The sequence below is a fragment of the Eleginops maclovinus genome, chromosome 19 (genome assembly GCF_036324505.1).
Source record: "Eleginops maclovinus isolate JMC-PN-2008 ecotype Puerto Natales chromosome 19, JC_Emac_rtc_rv5, whole genome shotgun sequence".
NCBI lineage: Eukaryota > Metazoa > Chordata > Actinopteri > Perciformes > Eleginopidae > Eleginops > Eleginops maclovinus.
Window position 1 is genome coordinate 10,405,510 of NC_086367.1, and position 21,431 is coordinate 10,426,940.

At 44.0% G+C, this 21,431-nt stretch overlaps 1 protein-coding gene across 3 annotated transcripts in view; it reads left to right on the forward strand.

Moving 5' to 3' along the window:
- arid1b (AT-rich interactive domain 1B) overlaps window positions 1-19,415 on the forward strand; it is a 161,683-nt gene extending 142,268 nt beyond the window's left edge. For 2 of the 3 annotated variants that reach the window (XM_063908161.1, XM_063908163.1), the window contains exons 10-22: window positions 1,046-1,182; window positions 2,815-2,918; window positions 4,783-4,974; window positions 6,194-6,409; window positions 7,173-7,395; window positions 11,614-11,755; window positions 12,581-12,750; window positions 13,658-13,790; window positions 13,872-13,991; window positions 14,106-14,181; window positions 14,812-15,550; window positions 15,979-16,109; window positions 16,354-19,415. In XM_063908161.1, the coding sequence (XP_063764231.1) occupies window positions 1,046-1,182; window positions 2,815-2,918; window positions 4,783-4,974; window positions 6,194-6,409; window positions 7,173-7,395; window positions 11,614-11,755; window positions 12,581-12,750; window positions 13,658-13,790; window positions 13,872-13,991; window positions 14,106-14,181; window positions 14,812-15,550; window positions 15,979-16,109; window positions 16,354-18,132 (4,162 nt within the window). In that variant the 3' untranslated portion in view covers window positions 18,133-19,415. The remainder of the gene's footprint in view (window positions 1-1,045; window positions 1,183-2,814; window positions 2,919-4,782; window positions 4,975-6,193; window positions 6,410-7,172; window positions 7,396-11,613; window positions 11,756-12,580; window positions 12,751-13,657; window positions 13,791-13,871; window positions 13,992-14,105; window positions 14,182-14,811; window positions 15,551-15,978; window positions 16,110-16,353) is intronic. The other variant, XM_063908162.1, reaches the window with a different exon arrangement.
- Window positions 19,416-21,431: the final 2,016 nt, after the last annotated feature.

Genomic DNA, 21,431 nt, shown 5'->3' on the forward strand with positions numbered 1-21,431 from the left:
GTCCTGCTTTTCTTCCCTAATTTATACCTCTACCATGATTAAACTCATTTTTCTTAACCCTCCTCTTCCTACTTTCTTTTCTAATTTAATTTTTCTCTCACTCCCACCTTTCATCTCTTGTTCGTTCATTCTTTTAGGTTTGTCTCTTTGTCGTCATCTCACATTTTCTTTCTGCGTCTCTATCCCCTTTTTCTCCGAATCTTTTTCATGTGGTTGTCCAGGAGATAATCTTGAGTCAGCAGGAGATAGACCAAATTGTTCCAAACACGGTGTTCCCTTTCAGTCCTCGTGTCACTGGCTTTGGCCTGCCTGGCATGCAATGATAGACGTTGCCTTCAATCACACACACTCTGACACACACACACACACACACACACACACACACACACACACACACACACACACACACACACACACACACACACACACACACACACACACACACACGCGCGTTGATGGCTAGCATTCAGCAGGTTGCAGATAAGCCCCACTGATGTCACTTGCAACACCATGTGATGAGCCGCCTGAGAGACAGAGAGAGGGAAGGGAGGCTGAGGGAGGGAGATTGAGCGAATTGACTTCTGCCGTCACCATAGCAACAAATAACATGATCCTCTCCAAAAGCACACCTTAATTAGTTAAATTATGATTTGTGGGAGAGGGAGGGAGAGGGGGGAATAGAGAGGGGAGGGGGTTTTATAGAAGAAAAGAGCAAATAGAGGATCGGAGAGTTTTTTTCGTTTCTGATGCTGCATGCTCATCTTCAATCTTTGGGGGGAGGTGTTTGTTTGATCAGGGATATGTGGTTTTCTGTGCTTTCATTCTGACTTTCAGACATACATGCTGCTCAGTTTTTACTACAACACTAAGCATGGCAGCGTTCGACTGCCAACTATCATCTTCGTCTGATTCTGTGACTTCTGTTCTTCTGCAGCTTTCACTGTGACCCACTTATCTCTCCACAGCCTGTCATTACATTGTGAATCCAAACTGGATTTGTCTCTACCAATTCCTCTAACATCTTTCCTCTCTTTTCCCATGGTAGGCAGGGCAGCTATCAAAGCCCCGGCATCAGCCAGGCGAGCACCATGGCTACCACTGTGCCCTACAGCCAGCCAACGGGAAACAACAGCTCAGCCATGGGCAATGCACAAGCTCCAACATACAACATGCCACCTTCAGGTATTCTGGCTAACCAACCAACACAGTTATGGTCTATATGTCCTAGGGCAGGGGTCGGCAATCTTTACCCTTTGCGCTCAAAGAAAGTTTGTCTGGAGCTGCCGAACATTTGATTACACTTTATAAAGTTTTAAATATTGTTATCAGTATACAAAAAATAGTTTGTTGCATCTTTTTAGATCAACAATCTTGAAAGTGTATTGTTATTTTTTTAAGAAGCAGCAAATGCTGTGTGCTTGTTCTGGAAATTATTTTCAAGATTTCATTCTTTTCGCTCTGCTGATTTCCCACATTAAAGCATAAAGGTACGCCAACATTGCAGCAGTAAAAGCAGAGATTTCCCCGTCATAGCCAAGCCTATTCATACAGCCGTCAGCCCCCTACATCCCTCCATGAACACAGATATATTTGACCTGATGACTTACTTATCTTACATTGCAATGTACAGAATACATGTTGATAAAATAAAAATAAAAATGTAAGGAAAATTCACCACAGCCCTGTGAGTTGATGTGAAAGGGTACTCTGATCTTTTCAAGTTTGACCTATGTGTTTATGTTCAGTGTACAGCAGAACCCACTCAGGATTGTTTACATTCCTAGAAGAAGTAGAGAGCGAGAGAACTAAAAGGGGCAAAAGATAGTTAAAGGCTAAGAAATCAAGAGAGTAACTTTCTCCGAGCTCCTGTCGAGTTGGCCCTCTAGTGAGCAAAGATTAATGTGGTGCATCACTTTTTCTTACAGCCCTTCACCCCGCTGCATTGTTGCTCAACGCACCTTACAGTGGCGCCCTAAATGAAAAGCGCCTTTTATTTAAAACCGAATATCAGAATGCGTGACATTTGGAAAAACTTCAAACGAATTACGGTGCCAAGGTCCCTCAAAACTCATCTGGTTTGCCCCTGGGCACGGTAAAAAGCCATTAGTTTTCCCACCGTGCCGCCGCTTACAATGGAAAAATAAAGACGGAGAGCCTTGTATTCAAGGATCTCTTCTTTCTGTTAATAAGAAAATATGCAGCTGGCACTGTGAAAGGGAGTCTTTAAGGGCCTCAGCTCTTCTTCAATTAGAAACCTTGTACACAAATGTATTTGAAAACAGAAACAAGTTTTCTCGTCAGACAAAATCTCTTGAATGCTAACCTTCCCATTCTGTTGCCACTTTGAATATTTGACAACATCCCAAAGATTTCTCCCAAAACTGGGGATGTGCAGCCAGCAAGGTTGTAGGAGGTTGCTGGCTCTTAAGTGGAGACTTATCTCGTTCTCTATGTCTTCCTCAAACCGAAGTCTTTACAAATGTTTCTTTTACAATTGTCCCTTTGAGGTGAATGCTGGACAGACTTTAGCGGCCCCGTGAGAAGACAGAAAGAAAGAGGATAATATTCAAACCATTTCACATGGTCTTTAACATTATACAAACTATTATCATTCAGATTTCAGCACACACGAAGAGGCCATGGTCATTGTAGGAACTTAAATCATGTTGGATCCACTATAAAACAAAAGCAATGCAAGTAAACATCTTCATTCCCACAAAGTGTACCTGCCCATAGATGCTTTTATTATATATCTCAGCTGTTTTTTCTTGGGAAATATTTGCTTTAGTAAATGTCTCCTTATTATTCGTGAAGGAGCCATGGGAATGTTGGGAGACGGGATGATGAGCCCTGATGGGAAACCGAAAGCGGATGTGAAAGACGACAGCGGTCCAGTCAACGAGCCTCACAAACCAAAGGTACACAGTTGACCTTTTTCGTCTTGCAATCTTTTTGCTGCAATTCCCTTTCTCCGTCTCGGTTTTTTTTTTTTCTGTTGTGTTGTGTTTTTTGATCTTTCTTCCCTAATGAAGCAAACCAAATCTGATCAGCATATGCTGCCTCAGCACAGTGGGCTGTTTCTCTCTTGTTTTCTCGCCATATCTAATGATTTGTTTAACATTTACCATTCCTAATGTTTTCCTCGCTTTGTTTTTGCCCCCAGCACTCTCTACTTACTGATGTTTTGGCAGCCAGAGCTGCAAAAAAAAAAGAAAGAGCAGGCTCTGCATCTGCAGTACACACATTCAAACACAGCACAGAAACTGAGCATATACACACAAACACACACAGGCATATTTCTTCATTTATTTTATATAACGAAAAGACAAGAAGCCACAGACTGGCCTTTCCAGTAAGACACACACACGCACATGTTCACCACCCTTCTCGTAACAATACTTCCTCAGTGCCTCACACAAACACAAACACCTCCCAATACACAATGCTGACTTCTCATTTTGCTCTACAATTGCAGCTCGACTTGGCTCAGCTCAGCAACAACAGAACTCTGCTCTTTGCTCTTCTCTTCCCCCTCCTCTTGTTTTTGCTTAACTACCCCTTTCTCTCTCTCTCCCTCACCCACACAGACATGCACAAACACACTCACACGCCTCCATCACATCCAATACACATTTTTTTCCCTCCAAATCCCTGTCTTTTCTTTTGCTGATTACGGTAGTAGGGCCTTTTGAATTATTTAAGTCAGTCGGAGCAGCCAGAAAGACCCCCAGTGCTCCCAAAAGAGATGATCTGTCTGCCAAGAGAGTGAGAAAGAGAGGGGGGGGGGGTAAAGGGAGAAAGATAAGGTTTTGCTGACATGAGCATTCTGTACACAGACCAGAAGCACTTGTCAAGCTGTTGTTCCCTCTTTTGCAGTCTCTTTCTCCCACACTTTCACAAACACACACACACATTGACAAATGTACACATGAACTGAAGGAAAAGATTCACACTTGCATACACTGATGGGAACTAACATGGAATGTCACACACACACGTTTATGGAATCTCGAATACATAGATTAATACATGCTGGTCTGCATTTATGCATGTTGACAAAGACACAATAGCAGGAGATGCACATTCCCCACACACACTTACTCCGCCTGGCTTTATTTCAGTAGTTTGAAGGTACTTGTTCTTTTGTAATTAACCTGGCACTGAAATCTTGATGTGCATCTGCATTGATTGACAGCTCGACCTGAAAATGCTGACGAATCAGAGCAGATGGAGATTTTTTTCAGAAGGGGAGGAGATAAGGCAGAAAACAGCTATAGTCAGGCCGGCAGTATGAGAAGAATACCTCTTTTATTAAATGAAAATTACACAATTCTGGTTGTATCCAAAAATGCACAATTAAACCCAAAAAGTAGTTTAACATCACACTGTCGAATGCTCCTCTACTATAGGATTTGTTTTAATTTAGATTTTGACTACATTTACCTTGAGAGCTTAAGTTACTGAGCAGGTTCAAATGATAATTAATTAATTATTACGCTCTTAAAGGTAGTGAGATAGGAATAGGTCTTAAAATCAGAATACTGAAGTGGAGTGGAAGTACCTCAATATTGCTTGTCAGACACATCTGTATGTCCTTGCACACACACATGGACTCCTTGTGGTATATTTTCTGCTACAAAATCGCTGTATGCCCTCACTGTTGTCGTGAGAGTAGATCATACCACTGTGTTAGGCTGATAGTGAGGAGGTGTTGGAAGGAAACAGTGATTCTTTCCTAGAAATGAACTTGAAGCCCTCTTCTCTCTCTCCCCCCCTCACCAGCTACAGGACGGCTACAGCAACGCTAACAGCAGCAGCTCCCAGCAGTGTGTGTCACAGCCAGCCACGCCAGGGGGTGCGCTGCCCGTGCCCTCCCCTCTCTCCCCCAGCCCAGCCAGCCTGTCCTCCTACCACGGAGATGACAGTGACAGCATCAGCAGCCCCCCCTGGCCCCTCAAAACCCCCTCCAGTCCCGTAAGTACTGAAGGCTCAATCACTATTGGATGGGTGGGTGTGTGTATTTACTGGATAAGTAAAGGAATTACATGAACATATTGACACAGAGACCAACCATGACTTAATGATCTGTGAATCACATTTAAATTCCCTTTATAGACAATAATGTCCATATAAGCTGTTAGTTTGATTGATTTATTTATGACTGGAGGATTATTGTGTAATTACATGATCAAATGCTGGTTCTTAGACGACAGTCCTTTTAAACCTGAACTGAAACCACACATGTCTTTGTGAGATTACACTTTGAACTTGAGGGATCTGCATGTCCTGTGAATGAACTTGAAAGTAAACACAGCCTTCTTACTTAACACAATGCTCTAATGATTTGCTTGGTCATTGCACCAAGGGCCTTCTTCAGAATTTGTAAATATGGGATTAAACTTTATTGATCCTTTTGGGGAGAGGGAGTTGTTAAAGCAGAAAACTGCAATAGGATAGAGCCATAAACTGCACATGAGAAGTCAACGCTGCCACCGTGACGTCATCAATTTGTTTCGGAGCCAGTAGTACAGGCTTGAAACAATACATAATGTAATTTATTGAAATGGTTACAATAGGACCCGGCCGTGGCGCAACTACACAGTATGCCGGCGACCCGGGTTCGATTCCCGACCCATGGTCCTTTCCGGATCCCACCCCGACTCTCTCTCCCACTTTCCTGTCACTCTCCACTGTCCTCTCCGATTAAAGGCAAAAAGGCCCCCCAAAAAAGGAAAGGTTACAGTAAACTTCCATGAACTGAAAACATGCTGTAAAAGAAATTTAAGACAAAAACACCCAAAAACCTTTAGCTATTTAACATATAATGTATTCAGTGTCATAGATACACATTACTACTCATCTATCTTGATTGACAGGCCGAATGTGTGGACCTGATTGACATGTCAATCTCAAATAAATGTCTTGCCATATTAAAGAAGAATTGAATCTACTGATTGAGCCCATAAACTCATTAAAAACTAATTTACTGAGGTAAACCCTTTAAGTGAGAAGTAGGGTCTTTTTTTATAGACTTCTATACAATATCCAAATGACGAATGGAACCATCTACTGGCCATCAGAAAGAATGCAGGTTTATACGTCGGCTTTGTTTATAGGTCTTAGTCTTGAGGTACATTTTCATTACCATAAGCTAACTTTTCTCCCCTTTTTTTTCCTCTGCATCTCTCACCAGAAACCCAACCCCAACTCCTCCTCTCTCAGTGGGGAGCGAATCGCGCGGCTATTTGATCTTGGTGTGGAGCCAGAGAGGCGGGGCTGGGTGGAGCGATACCTGACTTTCATGGAGGAGAGGGGCACGCCTGTTGCCCAGCTTCCCGTTGTGGGCAAGAAGCCTCTGGACCTGTGGAAGCTCTACATTGCTGTTCGGGAGATAGGAGGCCTCGCCATGGTAACGCTTATAAAACACACTTTCTTTTTTTGGGGGGGGGGGGGCAATGAAATGAAATACATAGAGAGAAGAGATAACAGACAGATTACACAGTTGACAAGCATTCAGTCAATGTGTATCAGCAATGTGCATATGCTTTGCAATGATAGCAGGAAACGGCTTTGCACTGCATACCCAAAAATATATAGACATGCGAACATTACATACCTTATTTCAAAACCTTGGGCATTTTATTTTGCTACAGTAGCCGCTTCTTTTCTACAAAGGCTATTCACAGAACGTGCAGGGATTTGTTCCCTTTCAGCCACAATAGCATCAGTGAGGTCGGCCACTGGTGTTATGAAATAATGTTCCAGTTCAGCCGGATGGAAGGGGTTGAAGCCCGGGCTCTATGCATGCTGGTCAATTTATTCCACACTGCATCTGGAAAACAAAACTCGGACATTGTCATGCTGAAAAGGAAAATTACATTCCCAAAACTGTTGCTTGTAGTTGCAACAGAACCATTAAAAAATAGAGTGATATGTGGTCAGGGGTGTCTACGTAAGAGTAGCATACACATATGTGGTTAAAGTACAAAAGCATTAAATGTATAGACATGGACTTCATCACTTTGATTAAATTCAGCAGGCTGTGATATACCATACTCCAGGCAAAATGACAAGTGCCTGGCTGATGCTACAGGGAAACATGAACATGGAGAAAAAGGACTTGATTTGACTTATTTATGTCTTGTAATTCCTTTAAACCCTCATCCACTCAGGTAAACAAGAACAAGAAGTGGCGCGAGCTGTCCTCTACCCTGAATGTGGGCACATCCAGCACTTCCGCCAGCTCACTGAAGAAGCAGTACATCCAGTTTCTGTTTGCCTATGAGTGTAAGATGGAGCGGGGCGAGGAGCCGCCGGCAGACAGCAGCAGCAGCGGCAGCAGCATGGCCGGAGGGGACAGCAGGAAGCAGGTCAAGATCCAGCCCCCCTCACCTGGTAAGGCCTGATAACAGACTCATCTGCTGAATTGTTTTTTCACCACTCAGATCTCCCATCTGTCTGTAGCCAAACAACAGGTGCTGCTGATCAAACTACAGGTGTCAGGAATCCTCAGAGCAAGAGTGATCTGTATTCATGACAATGTGTTTTGTACATCATAGACACAACAAATGCTTCGCAGCGGAGTCAGACACCTTTTAGTGAAGGTAGCAGCCATACTAGCATCTCGGAGGAAATGGTTGGGTGTAAAACCTATTCATGAAGCAGGACGTTTTGTTGACAGAAAAAGTTTCAAAAAAAACAAGTGCACATCGCCTGCTGTGCACCTCACCAGACTATAAACAACGATGGGATTCAGTATGAGTCAAAAACATAAATGTCCACCAGTGCAAACACAGTTCATAGAGCAGTGGCATAGGGTTAGCTTATCTAATTTACATCCTTTTTTTATTTATGAAATCTCTAAAACCTACATGGCAAGAAACCGCTATAGCTGAGATGAAAAATTCTTGAAGCCAAATTGACCCTTTAACAACTTACAGCTCCATGGTCAGCCAGTGTGTGCTACATTATTATTATTATTATTATTATTATTATTATTATTATTATTATTATTAATAATTATAGCTTACAAGAATGCAACATCAATACATGAACACAGATTAAAACCCAACACATTGATCATTAGCACTGTTTTGATGAGATGATTCTTAGTTAAATAAAGGTACGGCTCCACTACGAACACAGTGCTTTCTAGGTTAAGTATTACTGTTTTAGTGCGACACCATAACACAAAGGGTTTGCGTTATGTTTGTGTACTTTACCTGTTCACACCGCGTCTGTGTCTCTGCACAATTATGACGTGAGGATCAGCACAGGAGAGGGAAAGAGTTGGAGCCATTCGGAGCGGTAAGGTCACGTCTCTAATTTGCAGCGGAGATGAGAAAAGTGACCCTGGCTTTTAAATAGAACATCAGAGCACTTCACCTGCCTGAGACACTGCAGATTGCTTTTCCTGGTGGGTGGGAAAGAGCATCTCCCTTTATTTGCATACACACACACACACACACACACACACACACACACATACATAGAGTACACAATAGCCACCTATAGAAACACATATGAATTATTTCATATTCCCTCTTGCTCATAACACTTTATAATCTACATTTCAGCCCCCTCTCATCTAGTGAACGAGACCTAACTAAGGCCAATTTCACAGAGTCTCTCTTCTCAGCTGATGGCGTGGTGGGACACATAATCAGATATGGAGTCTATATTGGGAAATAGTAAAAGGTCAATGTTTGTTCCACCTTTTGGATGTGCAGCATTAAACTGTAAAGTACTAGTTGCAGCATATGATTGAAGTAAGATCTGCCTCATCATTTCTATGGTACCTGCATTTAAATCATCATCAGAGTTAAAACCACGACAGCTAATTATGTAGTACAGATGTTACCTCAAAAAAACATTCTGCACCGTGCATTTAAAATTTGAAGGGTAGTTAAGTCTTTTCGTTGCTTGGCTCATGCTTCATAGTTCCGCTTTCATTCCCTACGGTGAAATCACCACAGCTGAGAGCTGGGGGTCAGGTTTTGTAATAAACCTCCAGGTTAGCTAAACTTCATTGAAAGAATAGCAGTCACAATATTTACCACACATTTCTGTTTAAAATCTCCATCACAGTTTACAGACCAACTTCTAAGTTAAACTTTCAGTGATTGTAGTTACTGTCGCTGAGAAAGAATCAACCGTACTCTGTGCGATGAGGGATTATTAATATGATAACAATGAAATGATTCTGTGTTCTTTTTTACCTAAAAGATAGTATAGTTTTAAGGGGAACTGTTCCTCTTCAAATCATTCAATAACTATATAATATTAAAATAAAATGTATTACAAATGTTCTGCTTTTGCGGTTTTAAAATCAAAAGGGATTTATAGTGAGATGTCCAGGAGAACCAGGGCAAAAAGGATATATTGCTGTGAAGTAATAAGCCTAAATCACAGGAAAACATCCACCCCTCATCTGGCTACTGTTGACTCGGTTTCAACCGTTATGATTGTCTGAATGTTCCCGGACACTAGCAAATAATTTGATAAGATAACTAAAGATATATGTAACCCAAATTATAAGACTTCATTTCACAAACAACTGAATATAATAAATGACAGTTGAAGCTCTTTCAAATGATGTCAAAAAGTCAAAGTCCTTCATGTGTTTGCCTATTATTGGCCAAAACACACCAACAATGGCAGTTACAGGGATAGATACATGTGACCCAGGGAAACTCTGGCAACTTCTAAGACATTGTCTCTTTGAGAAATAAGTCCCATCCTTTTCCTTTTCCCGCCTCTGTCTTGATCTACTATCTATGCTCTCCTGCTGCAAAGTGCAAACTGCCTTACTGACACCCTGCCAGCCTATATATAGACTGACAGCCCAATGATGTCACACAGGGAGCTTGTCCAGCGGGTGTGTGTGTGTGTGTGTGGTGGTGGTGGAGTGTGTGGAGTGATTAATGAGGACTGGAATGTAGAACGTAAACAAACTCGACCTCGCCGTCACCTTTCATTCACAAAACTCGCTCGGCTGACTGACTTTTTTTTTCTCCCCCCCTTTAACCACTACCAGCCCTCTGGATTATGTCACCCGCACACATACACACACACACACAGCGTCTCGTGCGCACACACATCAAAGGCCAGCCTTTTTTTGTACACACTTTTCTTCCCCCCTCTGTCATTCTTCTCTCCCTGTACTGTAAATGTGGAGCAGAGGGCACATGAGTTCACGCTCTCCTCCAGCTCTGTAACCCCACGACTCGGTGTTATGTATCCGCCTGTCTGCTCGCCTGCTCTTGAGGAATTGTAAACCTCTTAACCTTGGCTAACCCCACCATTGTTTGCACTTCTCTCGTGTGTGTGTGTGTGTGTGTGTGTGTGTGTGTGTGTGTGTGTGTGTGTGTGTGTGTGTGTGTGTGTGTGTGTGTGTGTGTGTGTGTGTGTGTGTGTGTGTGTGTGTGTGTGTGTGTGTGTGTGTGTGTGTGTGTGTGTGTGTGTGTGTGTGTGTGTGTGTGTGTGTGCGGGGATTCGTCTGGGTCAGGCATATCCCAGTAAGTGAAGAGTCCCTAATGCTCACCGGCCCTTCCTTGCCCTCTCTTCTACCCCGGCTCATCATCAGGGGAAAACCACCTCACCCTGTCTCTCTTTCTCTCTCTGTTTCTCTTTCTCTCATGGTGTAGAGGCAGGGGGTATCATTGAATAATTCAGAATTAACATGAATTTTTAAAGCTTAAGTCTTTCTTCCCTTTTTTTCCTTCCCGTGGAAACGTGCGGTGCGGTGAAAGGCCACTGAGGCTGTTCCAGAGAAAGTCTTCTTCCGCTAAATGCTCATTAGGACGCTTTTATATCCTCTCTTCTACCGTCTTTGTCATCTTTGAGCTGAAGCGGCCCACAATTTCCATTAAACCTGCTTCTGGGAATTTGTATCCCTTGGTTTATCTGGTGGGGGGTTCTTTGTGGTTGGCACTTCCATACTTTACGAGTCACCTGAACTTTCACAGAAATATGGTGTCATAACAAGCGAGCACACTAACCCAATGTGAACCTCTGTGGGAGGGGAGTATTTTTCATAGCACATGCTTAAATTGAGGGGGTGTCTGCTAAAGTGCACATGTTTTTTATTGTATTTAGATACACTAATAGTAGATATATACACTATATTTTCTTTAAATACATGTGCCCCCCAGCGTAGCCCTCCACATGAACCCTTCATCATGTCTATGGTACACCAGCCTGCTAACCCATCTTCAACGGCTTCTAAATAAAGACATGTGTTCCACCGCCCAAGTGGGCAATTCCCTCTGGGAAAGCGTTCCCTGTGTGCTCTCCTCCTGCCTCCTTTCCCTTCTCCTCTTCCTCCGCTGCCCCCTCTTAGCAGTCCCTCATCATCTCTGCCCTCATGTCGGCTGTTTGCTTCGAGCTCAGTTCTCACATAGGGTACCACTGTTAGTGCTTTGGCTTCAAATCCAAAGTTATCTCCCTCACACAGCACATCGCTGCAGAGAAAAAGCCCACCATGGCCGCCTTTACTGAAACAAGCTTCAAGATCCTATCCTGAGAGCCCTGCGGTCCGATGTGTTTCAGTTTTTGCTGCGAGTTCTGTGATTCACATAATGATTATAAAACAGATACTTTTGTGTCTTCCAGCGAATTCAGGCGGCTCCCTCCAAGGCCCGCAGACGCCTCAGTCCTCTGGCAGCAGCTCTACAGCAGAGGCAGCGGGAGATCTGAAACCCCCCACCCCGGCCACCACCCCTCTGGGACAGGTCACCCCTCTACCCCCCAACAGGTACCACACAGAGCCGCTCTAACAGTAGCAATACTACTACAGTACTGCTGATGCTCCATCAGTGCTCTAATAATAATAAAAATAATAATTAATTGCATTTATTAGGTCCTCAAAGTGCTTTACATTACATATTACATATACCAGAAATGTAATACATCAACACTGTGCACAATTAACCCTTAGGAGCAATTTATGGTGAGAGTAATACTTATTATGTTCACACTGTCGCTGCCACTACAGTAGCAGTTTTTTATTTTCTAGGATTATTTGACTCGATTTTGTAAAATAACTTGCCCTGTGATATTCAGTCAGAACAAATAGTTCCTTCTGTATGAACATGCTGCATGACACAAATAAACAACAGTTGGAAAGTAACTAAGTACTCAACGAGTCCACTTATTTTAAATATAAGGTTATTAAGTATGTAGGTTAAATTATATTATCAGCATTGCTTTAGATTACAGTGCTTAACAGTATATAACGTTATTGAAATAAGCTTCACTTAATGTGCTGCATACATGTCTACAGTACTGCATCTGTAATTATATCAAATAATATCTCCCAATTTTATTAAAAGGAAAAGTAACTATGATTTTCTTAAAAAATTAAGAATTATCTGATAAACCCCTCCAGCAAGTGTGATGAAAAATTGAACATGTAGTTTTTCTTTCATCAAACTGACAGACAAACCCAGATGTAAACTTAATAACCAATTAAATATGTTTTCTTCAGAGCACACATTTCATATCTTCAGTGTGAGATCCATTGTCTCCACCTCTCTCACAGCTTCTTCTTCTTCCCTCCCCCCTCCCTCCCCTTGTCCAGGAGCAGTGTGAGTGTACAGGATCCCTTCTCAGAGGTGAGCGACCCGGCCTTCCAGAAGCGTGTTACCCCCCTGCCCACCTCAGCTCCCTACCAGCAGGGCCTCAGCATGCCTGACATGATGATGAGGATGCAGTACGACACCAAGGACCCCTTCGCAGGGATGAGGAAGAGTGAGTGAACCACACGCTGTGACATCCCTTTACCAAAACCCTGTTTTCCACAACTTCACCCAATATTCTGAGTCTTATGTTAATAAATTAATTTTGTATCGGAAAAAAGATAAACTATTGTTATGGTCATATAAACTTTAAAGGAGTATATGTAAATGAATAAACTCTTTAAAATGCCTCATGCATCCCAAAGCCATTGTTCTTTGGTTTTGTCTCGTTGGTCTAATTCATCGTCTAGTCAGGACAGGTGTGTGTGTGTGTGTGTGTGTGTGTGTGTGTGTGTGTGTGTGTGTGTGTGTGTGTGTGTGTGTGTGTGTGTGTGTGTGTGTGTGTGTGTGTGTGTGTGTGTGTGTGTGTGTGTGTGTGTGTGTGTGTGTGTGTGTGTGTGTGCGTGTGCGTGCGTGTGTGTGTTTTACTACCAGAACTATGAAAGGAGATGAGAACTGTTTTTTACGCCACACACATCCTTTTATCGAAAACACACCGGCTCGTCTGATGTTCTTGTAGCTAAGCCTTCGTCTCATCCTTACTTTGTATGTCTTTTTCATCCTCCTCGTGCTCAACCTTTCATCCTTTCCATCCTGCTGAGAAGCACCTGTTTTGACCAACTCATGCGGTTTAGTTTTCAGAACAAACAGTAGTTTCAGAAAGGATGGCGGCTCCTCTGAAGGCTGGAGAGAATGGAGTCTGAATGAATAATATGGTGGATGTTAGCTGCATAACAACAGTCACAGCCTCAGAACAATAGATTTAATCATGGGAAGAGGAAAATATTCATAGAGGTATGCTGCCACCTGGTGGTCGGAAGATAAAAAGATGTTTGCAGTTTTTCAGTGATTGCCTGTTACCTGAAATCCTGATAATATACATCAATCTGAAAAAACTAAATTACTCTCCTCCTTCTCAGTGGCAGGAGCTGACCCCTACATGCCCGGTCAGATGCCGAGTGGAGGCATGCAGGACATGTATGGTCGACCCCCATCCGCGCTGAGCATGAGCCAGCGCTCGCAGTATCCATACGGGCCAGGCTACGACCGGAGGTAGGAACAAACCAGCAGATGAGGGTGGTGAACCTGCAGCATGTCATTATTTCTCTGACATTTCCCTTGTTTAATCCTCAGACCAGACCATGTCATGGGCATGGAGGGGAACATGGGTCCCCCTGGGAGTCAGAACAACATGGGACCTTCCAACAGTGAGGGCAGCATGTACTCTCCCAGCAGATACCCTTCACAGCAGAGGTCAGCACCTGTGTGTGTGGTTGAGTACAAATGAAATGTGTTCATGTTGCTTTACGATTCATGTTTTGAACCAATGCTTGATGTATTCCTGCTCCCCTCTCTGTTCTGTTTCAGACACGAGGGCTACAGTCAGCAGTATCCCAGCATGCCATACGGGATGCATCCATCTGGGATGTACCCACAGCAACAGGTGAGGGAGCTCAGCTGTTAGATGTTAATACAGAAGCTTTGCACTATACATATATGACGTACCAGCAAAACATTAAAACCCATTTGGAACAGGAAAGGTCCTAAGATCACAACTCCAACCTACAGATGACTTACTATATAAATAAATCCTCAGGTAAAATATTGTTTTATATGTCTATCCAGTAATAAATATAGGTCATTCTTTGTTTTGTCACTTGTGTACGTCTTGTTGCCATTTAATTGTGGTCAATCAAAAATGGTGTGTATTAGGGAGTCATCATGTTGTTTCTCAATAGGCTTAAACAATGGTCCATTGACAACATCAGTAGCTTTTATCCAACTTTTGTTCGTAATATGGAAAGAAGATAGGCACAAATAAAGGATGTGTTGTATTTGATTGAACAGAGAATTTATCTAACACTTTGATGCCTGCTTCCGTTGCTCAGACTCATTTTTAACCAATATTCTTACATCACTTGTAGAGGTAACATAAATATTTTTCATACCTGGGGTTGAAAAAACATTGAAAAGATGCTACCCAGAAAAGGTCATTCTTATTCTCATATATACCACTGATTCTCCTGGAGTTATGAGTATGAGTTTTAACTAACCGTCTGCCCCCTTGCTTCAGCAGGGCTACAAACGGCCCATGGACGGCATGTATGGCCCCCCCCCCAAGAGACACGAGAGCGACATGTACGCCATGCAGTACGCCAACCAGCAGCAGGACATGTACAACCACTACGGCGGGGGGTACTCGGGCCCCGATCACAGACCCATCCAGGGACAGTTCCCCTACCCTTACCCCCGCGACCGCATGGGCCCCTCAGGTCAGAGCCAGCACAGCATGATGGGCGGGGGGCCCACTCCTAACCACGCGGCCGATGGCCCCAACATGTGGCCCTCCAGAACAGACCTGGGCTATACCTACCCCAACAGACAGGGGCCGCCATCACAAATGCCCCCCTACGGCTCCATGGGAAGAGAGGACATAGAGGGGCGGCCGGGGCAGGAGCAGTGGCACCGGCAGTCCCCCTACATGTCATCGTCGGGGGGCATGATTCCACTGTCCTCACGGCAGCCATCTTCATACTCCAACTCTCCATCCATGCTCAACCACCTGCCCAGGGCCCCTAGCCCAGGGGCCTTCCAGCGCTCCATGGACTCCAGGATGTCTCCGGGCAAGGCTCCGTTCATGTCAGCGATGAAGATGACGAAGCCTGGGATGGGCATGATGGGCCCACAGGGAGGCGGACCCCTCGGTCATTACCCCCCCAACCTGAGGCGGGACCTCAACTACCCCCCAGGGTCAGTGGAGGCCACCATGCCCCTCCTCAAACCCCGACGCCGGCTCACCTCCAAGGACACCGGTGAGATTATTTAGTAAATTATTATTCTGTAATATATATAAGACCTACATTAATTATGCACACCAGCCCATTTCAGAATACAATATATTAAATCTTATGATCATAATTAGTTATTCAGTACGTGCAATTAATTAATTATTTAGTGAAGGCAGAGCAAATTGTTGCCATTCTATATTATGCTTGCCCATAATAATACATCATTTTTAGTTAACCAGTTACATTCCACCAGTGACTAGGACTGTGAGCTGTGTGAGCTGGAAGGATTGGTAAGGATGTTTATTCTGGTTTAGCATTCAAATGTTGTGGATTTTTTAGACCTATCACAACCTGAGGTACACTTTATGAAAGGACTTACAACTACTACTCTGTTCAGTGTCTCCTTGATATCGTTTGGACATTGTCTGAACATCCCACTGTTTCATCCGCAGGTACGCCAGAGGCCTGGCGCGTGATGATGTCTCTGAAGTCCGGCCTGCTGGCAGAGAGCACCTGGGCGCTGGACACCATCAACATCCTGCTGTATGACGACAGCACTGTGGGCTCCTTCAACCTCTCCCAGGTAAAACACATGCACACACCTCACTGCTGCCAGGACGCATTCTTCATTTATACTGCTAGAGCCTGTTGTAACTGATGGGGTAAAGATCTATAACATTTAGTTGGAAGGACATTCATTAGACCATTATGTCATTATGTAGGCCAAAGGACTCAATATATTATCTCCATTTTAAATGAAAAAGTAATTAGAATGAGATTTCCTTCTGCTTTAATTACTGACATTCATTTTATCTCTGTCTGACCAGCTGCCTGGATTCCTGGAGCTGATTGTGGAGTACTTCCGCCGTTACCTGATTGAGATCTTTGGCATCCTGGAAGAGTTTGAGGTTGGGGCCGTTGCTCAGAAAAGCCTATTGGACCCTCCTGCTGACCAGAAAGAAGAAGCGCCCCCTGACCAGGAAAGAGACTCTAGTGCCCAACCTGAACCTGAGGCCGCTCCAGCAGCAGAGGCGCAGGTGGAGAAAGCAGCTACTATCGAGGAGAAAGCTCCACCAGTCGCTGCGGAGCCAGCCGAGGTGAACGGTGAGACGGAGGTCAGCGTCAAGAAGGAAGAGGACGGAGAGAAGGAGGTAAAGGAAGAGGGTGAAAAAGCAGCAGAGAGTAAAAAGGAGAGCGCAGAGCAGCCGGTCGCAGAGACGGAACCCAAACCCAAACAAGCCAGTAAATACGACAGGCTGCCCATCAAGATCGTCCACAAGGAAGACCTGATGGAGGACATGATGGAGCACTTAGGCTATGTCACGCAGTTCACCAGCGGGTTGCTCCACTGGCAGGCAGGCGGGGGGGATTCCACCACACACATTCAGACACAATTTGAACCCCGGAGCAAACCACCTGCGAGTGCGGAGGGTAAGCCAAACAAAGAGGAAGAAAACAGAGAGGATGATGGGAAGAAACATTTCACGGCAACTATTGACGATGTTCTGTGTGCTCGGGTCGACGCCCTTTCTTACGCCCACCCCGCCCGCTCCCTGCCCTCCTACCCCTTCAGGGTGCATGAGGATGGGGAACAGGACCACATCACCCTGCTGGAGGACGAGCCGCGCTGCCTGGATGAGGCTCCGCTCTCCACCTCCTCCGCCTGGCAGGACTCGCTGGCCAAGCGCTGCCTCTGCATCTCAAACATTGTGCGCAGCCTGTCCTTCATCCCCGGTAACGACTTGGAAATGTCGCGCCACCCCGCACTGGTTCTCCTCCTGGGCAGGCTGCTCCTCCTGCATCACCAGCACCCGGAGAGGAACAGGTCGCCCCCAGGCTACCGAAGGGACGAGCTGCAGGAGCGGGGGGTGTCCAGCAGCGAGGGGGAGTGGTGGTGGGAGTGCCTCGGTCTGCTCAGGGAGAACGCCATGGTCACTCTGGCCAACATCTCGGGCCAGCTGGATCTCTCCACATATCCGGACACCATCTGCCTCCCCATCCTGGACGGCCTGCTCCACTGGATGGTGTGCCCCTCAGCAGAAGCCCAGGACCCCTTCCCATCAGGACCAGCCCACTCCCAGCTCACCCCGCAGAGGCTGGTGCTGGAGTGCCTCTGCAAGCTCAGCATCCAGGGCGGCAACATAGACCTCCTGCTGGCCACGCCACCTTTCAGCCGCCAGGAGAAGCTCTTTACAGTACTGCTGCGCTACATCGGTCAGAGGAAGGCACAGGTGTACCGGGAAATGGCTGTGGCTTTGCTCTCCCACCTGGCACAGGGAGACCCCACGGCGGCGTGCGCCATAGCCATGCAGAAAGGCAGCGTGGGTAATTTGGTAGGATTCTTGGAGGACGGCGTCAGCATGGCGCAGTACCAGCAGAACCCTCACAGCTTGCTGCACATGGGGCACCCCCCGATGGACCCACCGAGCATCAACATGATGTGCAGAGCAGCTAAAGGCCTGCTGGCCATGGCCAAGGTGGCGGAGAACAAGACAGAGTTTGTGCTGTACGAGAGCAGATTATTAGACATCTCCATTTCCTCCGTGCTCAACGCGGGGGTGGTGGCTATCATTTGCCAAGTTCTCTTCCACTTAGGGAAATTATGACAAGAGGAGAGGCAGGACTCGCCCAGCAGATGCTAACATACTCCTGTGGTTTTCTATTTTTATTTATCAAAATGACAGAAAATGTTTGTTTTTCTAAAAAAGAAATATCCACATAAACAAAAATATCTATATATGTAAAGCCCCCTGTTAAAAAAAAAAAGTGGGTTTGGGATTTGAAAACCCCTTTTAATACAAAATATTTAATACCTGCTGGCGATTGCTACTTTTGTTCGGCATTTGTTTCTCGCTCGTTTACTTTTTTCTTTCAGCCAAAGCTGCCACCAGATGTTGGTGCTGAATTACGTGGTTCCTTTTGAGTCGATGGAGATGTTTTTCAGTTTTATAAATGCTAAATATACTCATCAACATTTTGTTAATGGAGAGTATTTATTTAAAATGTGACACTGTACAGTAGTTTGAACTTTTTTGCCAACAGTCGTGGGAGAGGGGGAAAAAAACACTGACTTTTCAAATTGAAATGTATATGTCTCCATCGCTGGAAGATAAATTGTGCAATAGGACTCCAGAGCAAGTTGTCCCTTTTTGAAGAATCTTTAAAGACAGTGTCTGCAGTGTGTGCTTTAGGCCATGAGGAGGCAGCATTGCACCAGCCAATCAACATGAGAGAAGAGCGTCTGTCAGAAAAAGCCTAATTTATCAATCATAGCCTCAACCACTTTCACAGAAGAACTTTTGTGTTTCCTAAGCACTCGTGTCATGTCTGTATTTTTTCATCACTGTGTATATAAACTGTTGGACGCACATGATCCTTTCGGTCTCAATCGAGCATAGCAAGAGACTCTCCGACTATTATACAAATGCTTTTATCGTTGGTAAAATTTGTTATTGTTATTATACATATTTTGTTAATGGGGTCAAATATTTGAACATGGCAGATGTAACTGGTGTTTCAATGTAAAATAATCCTGTATGCATTGTATTATAGCTGAGAAAACAATCGCTTTGGTAATCAAATGTGAAAGTGCCAGGGTGAGAGGTCACATAAGAAACCACATTTCTGTTTGTTTACTGTCCTCCATTCATGTCAAGGGGCATTTTTTTAAATCGAGATAATGCTCCAAAAAAAACATGTGAAAAGAAAATGTCCTGAGAGCTCATTGTAAAATTTGCCTTTCTTTCGTATGACTCCATGTCTCTCTTTTATTCAGTATACACATTTATACTCTGTGCCGCACATGTCACAAATAAATGTACTAAACATTGTTAAGCACCGGAGACGTTGCATTATGTCCAGACAATCTTAGGCCAATAAAACAAACATCAACTGCTTACACCGACTGCCTTTTATTGATGTCATTCAACATTACTTCATACACTCACAGCTGGCTGCTGCAGCCTTACAGCCGAATTATACAACGCTACGAGAGTCCAGAGGACGCGTGATAAGAGGACCTGATAGTACTCCTGATAGAGTACAAATATTCAAGCTGACAGATAAAGATGGCTGCTACTCAGCTTTCATTTCACATATCAAGAAGTTGCAAATAGTAAAGTTTCCCACCCATGACTATCAAAAGGTGCTGGATTTTATGTCTTTATCTCTAAAAACGTTAATATAATGTAGAGTAACAGGTAATGTGTTTTTATTTAGTACAAACAGGACACAAAAACAAGGACACAACAATGTAGAGGAAATGACATTCCCATCTCACAAAAAACTACAATACAATAAAATGATAGTTTTCGTTCTTAAGACTCAGAAGAAGAACAAAACAAAAAAATGAAAGTAAAGGAGAGAGAAAAACTTGGAGAACAAGCAGATAAATCATAGAATAGGTTTATTTAAATTTCCAGTTGCATGCTGTGTTGGCGTTGAAGTTTGATAAAGTCTAATGAATACTTATTGTACTCTTGGGACCCCCCACATTACAGGCTCCTCTGAGACCATCAGTTTGCATTATCTTCCCAGAGGTCAAAGACCTTTCCACCTCTTTTCTCAGTACATAGTGAGGCCCTTCTCACAACCTCATACCACCTTAATTTTCAGAGCCGTTGAGCTCTTCAGGAAGGACACCGCCTAACATTTTAGAGGAATTTATTTTGAAAAAGCTTGTCTGCACTTTTGACCCATTTCCATTGAAGTGTCATGCATTATAGGCCTTCACACAAGATACGTTTGACTTGTCATGCTAGGAAATGCACATGGGTGAATAATAACATTGAAGATGGCTGAGTGCTATTGCAGTGTCATGACTGTGTGACATTAATCAGCATGACTGAAACCAGGAAACTGAAGCTGAATGAAATCCATCCATCATTAATTGTATTTTTGTACAAAAAGTTGCAGGGTTCAGAAGGAATGATTCTTGCTTCTCCTCTCAGCTTCAGTTATGGTTCTTAATAGAACATTTTAATTCCATGTATTCAAGGGTTAGGGGTAGGCATGAAAAATGGTGTATCAAATAGAAATCTTTTAAGAACAGACAGATAACCTCCCTATAACTTGAGTATATACTTTACAGCATCAATTTAAAGACAAAGAATAGTTGAATGAAGACACTTCTGCTAACACCTCGTTTTAATATCTTTTAATGTAACTCATCACAGGTGAAGTTCACTGTGGATCAGACTCAGAGAGATAGCACCAGATACTCTTCAATATTCTCTTACTTTCTATTTCTTTTTCTTTGTCTTTAAATGAAGTCCTTTAGAATTCTGCCTTCTTCTTTTAGTGGAAATTTCACGCCTTTCTCCTTCCTTTCCATAGGAAATGTGAGCATAATATCAAGTCCTATTTTAAGCTGCTTTAACAATAGCATTCCTGCCATTGACGACATGGGCGAAGAACCGGTTGGGTTTCAAAGATTGTTGCTTGGCTGCAGACATTGACAATCACTCATCTTCATCTTATTCAAATCTTACTTGCGCTTCAAAACTAATGACAGCAACCTGAGCTAGTTAACAGCTTGGTAGATTTTTCTAATAAAAGTTTCTGTGGAAAAAGAAAAGGTATGTCTTGGCATCTTAACTGTGGCTGTACATGTATGCACCTGCATGTCTCAAACAGAAACTTAGCTCACACACCTTTGAGTGTTTCCAATTTCCATTTAGAGATTGGATTGGTTGGTAGGTTTGCTTTCACGTAGGTAGCCAGGCGCAGGAGAATACCTCCCACACTCCTGTGCCTCTGAGAAGCTGAGTCATCAAGCGCTGACAGGATGGATGAGGTGGCTGAGAGGAAGCCAGGTTCCGTCATTGGCTACTGCCGGCCCGGGTGCCCTGCCTTGCCGCCTCTCCCCGCTAACGTAGGTAGATTAATGAGCATCAGGTGGAGACTG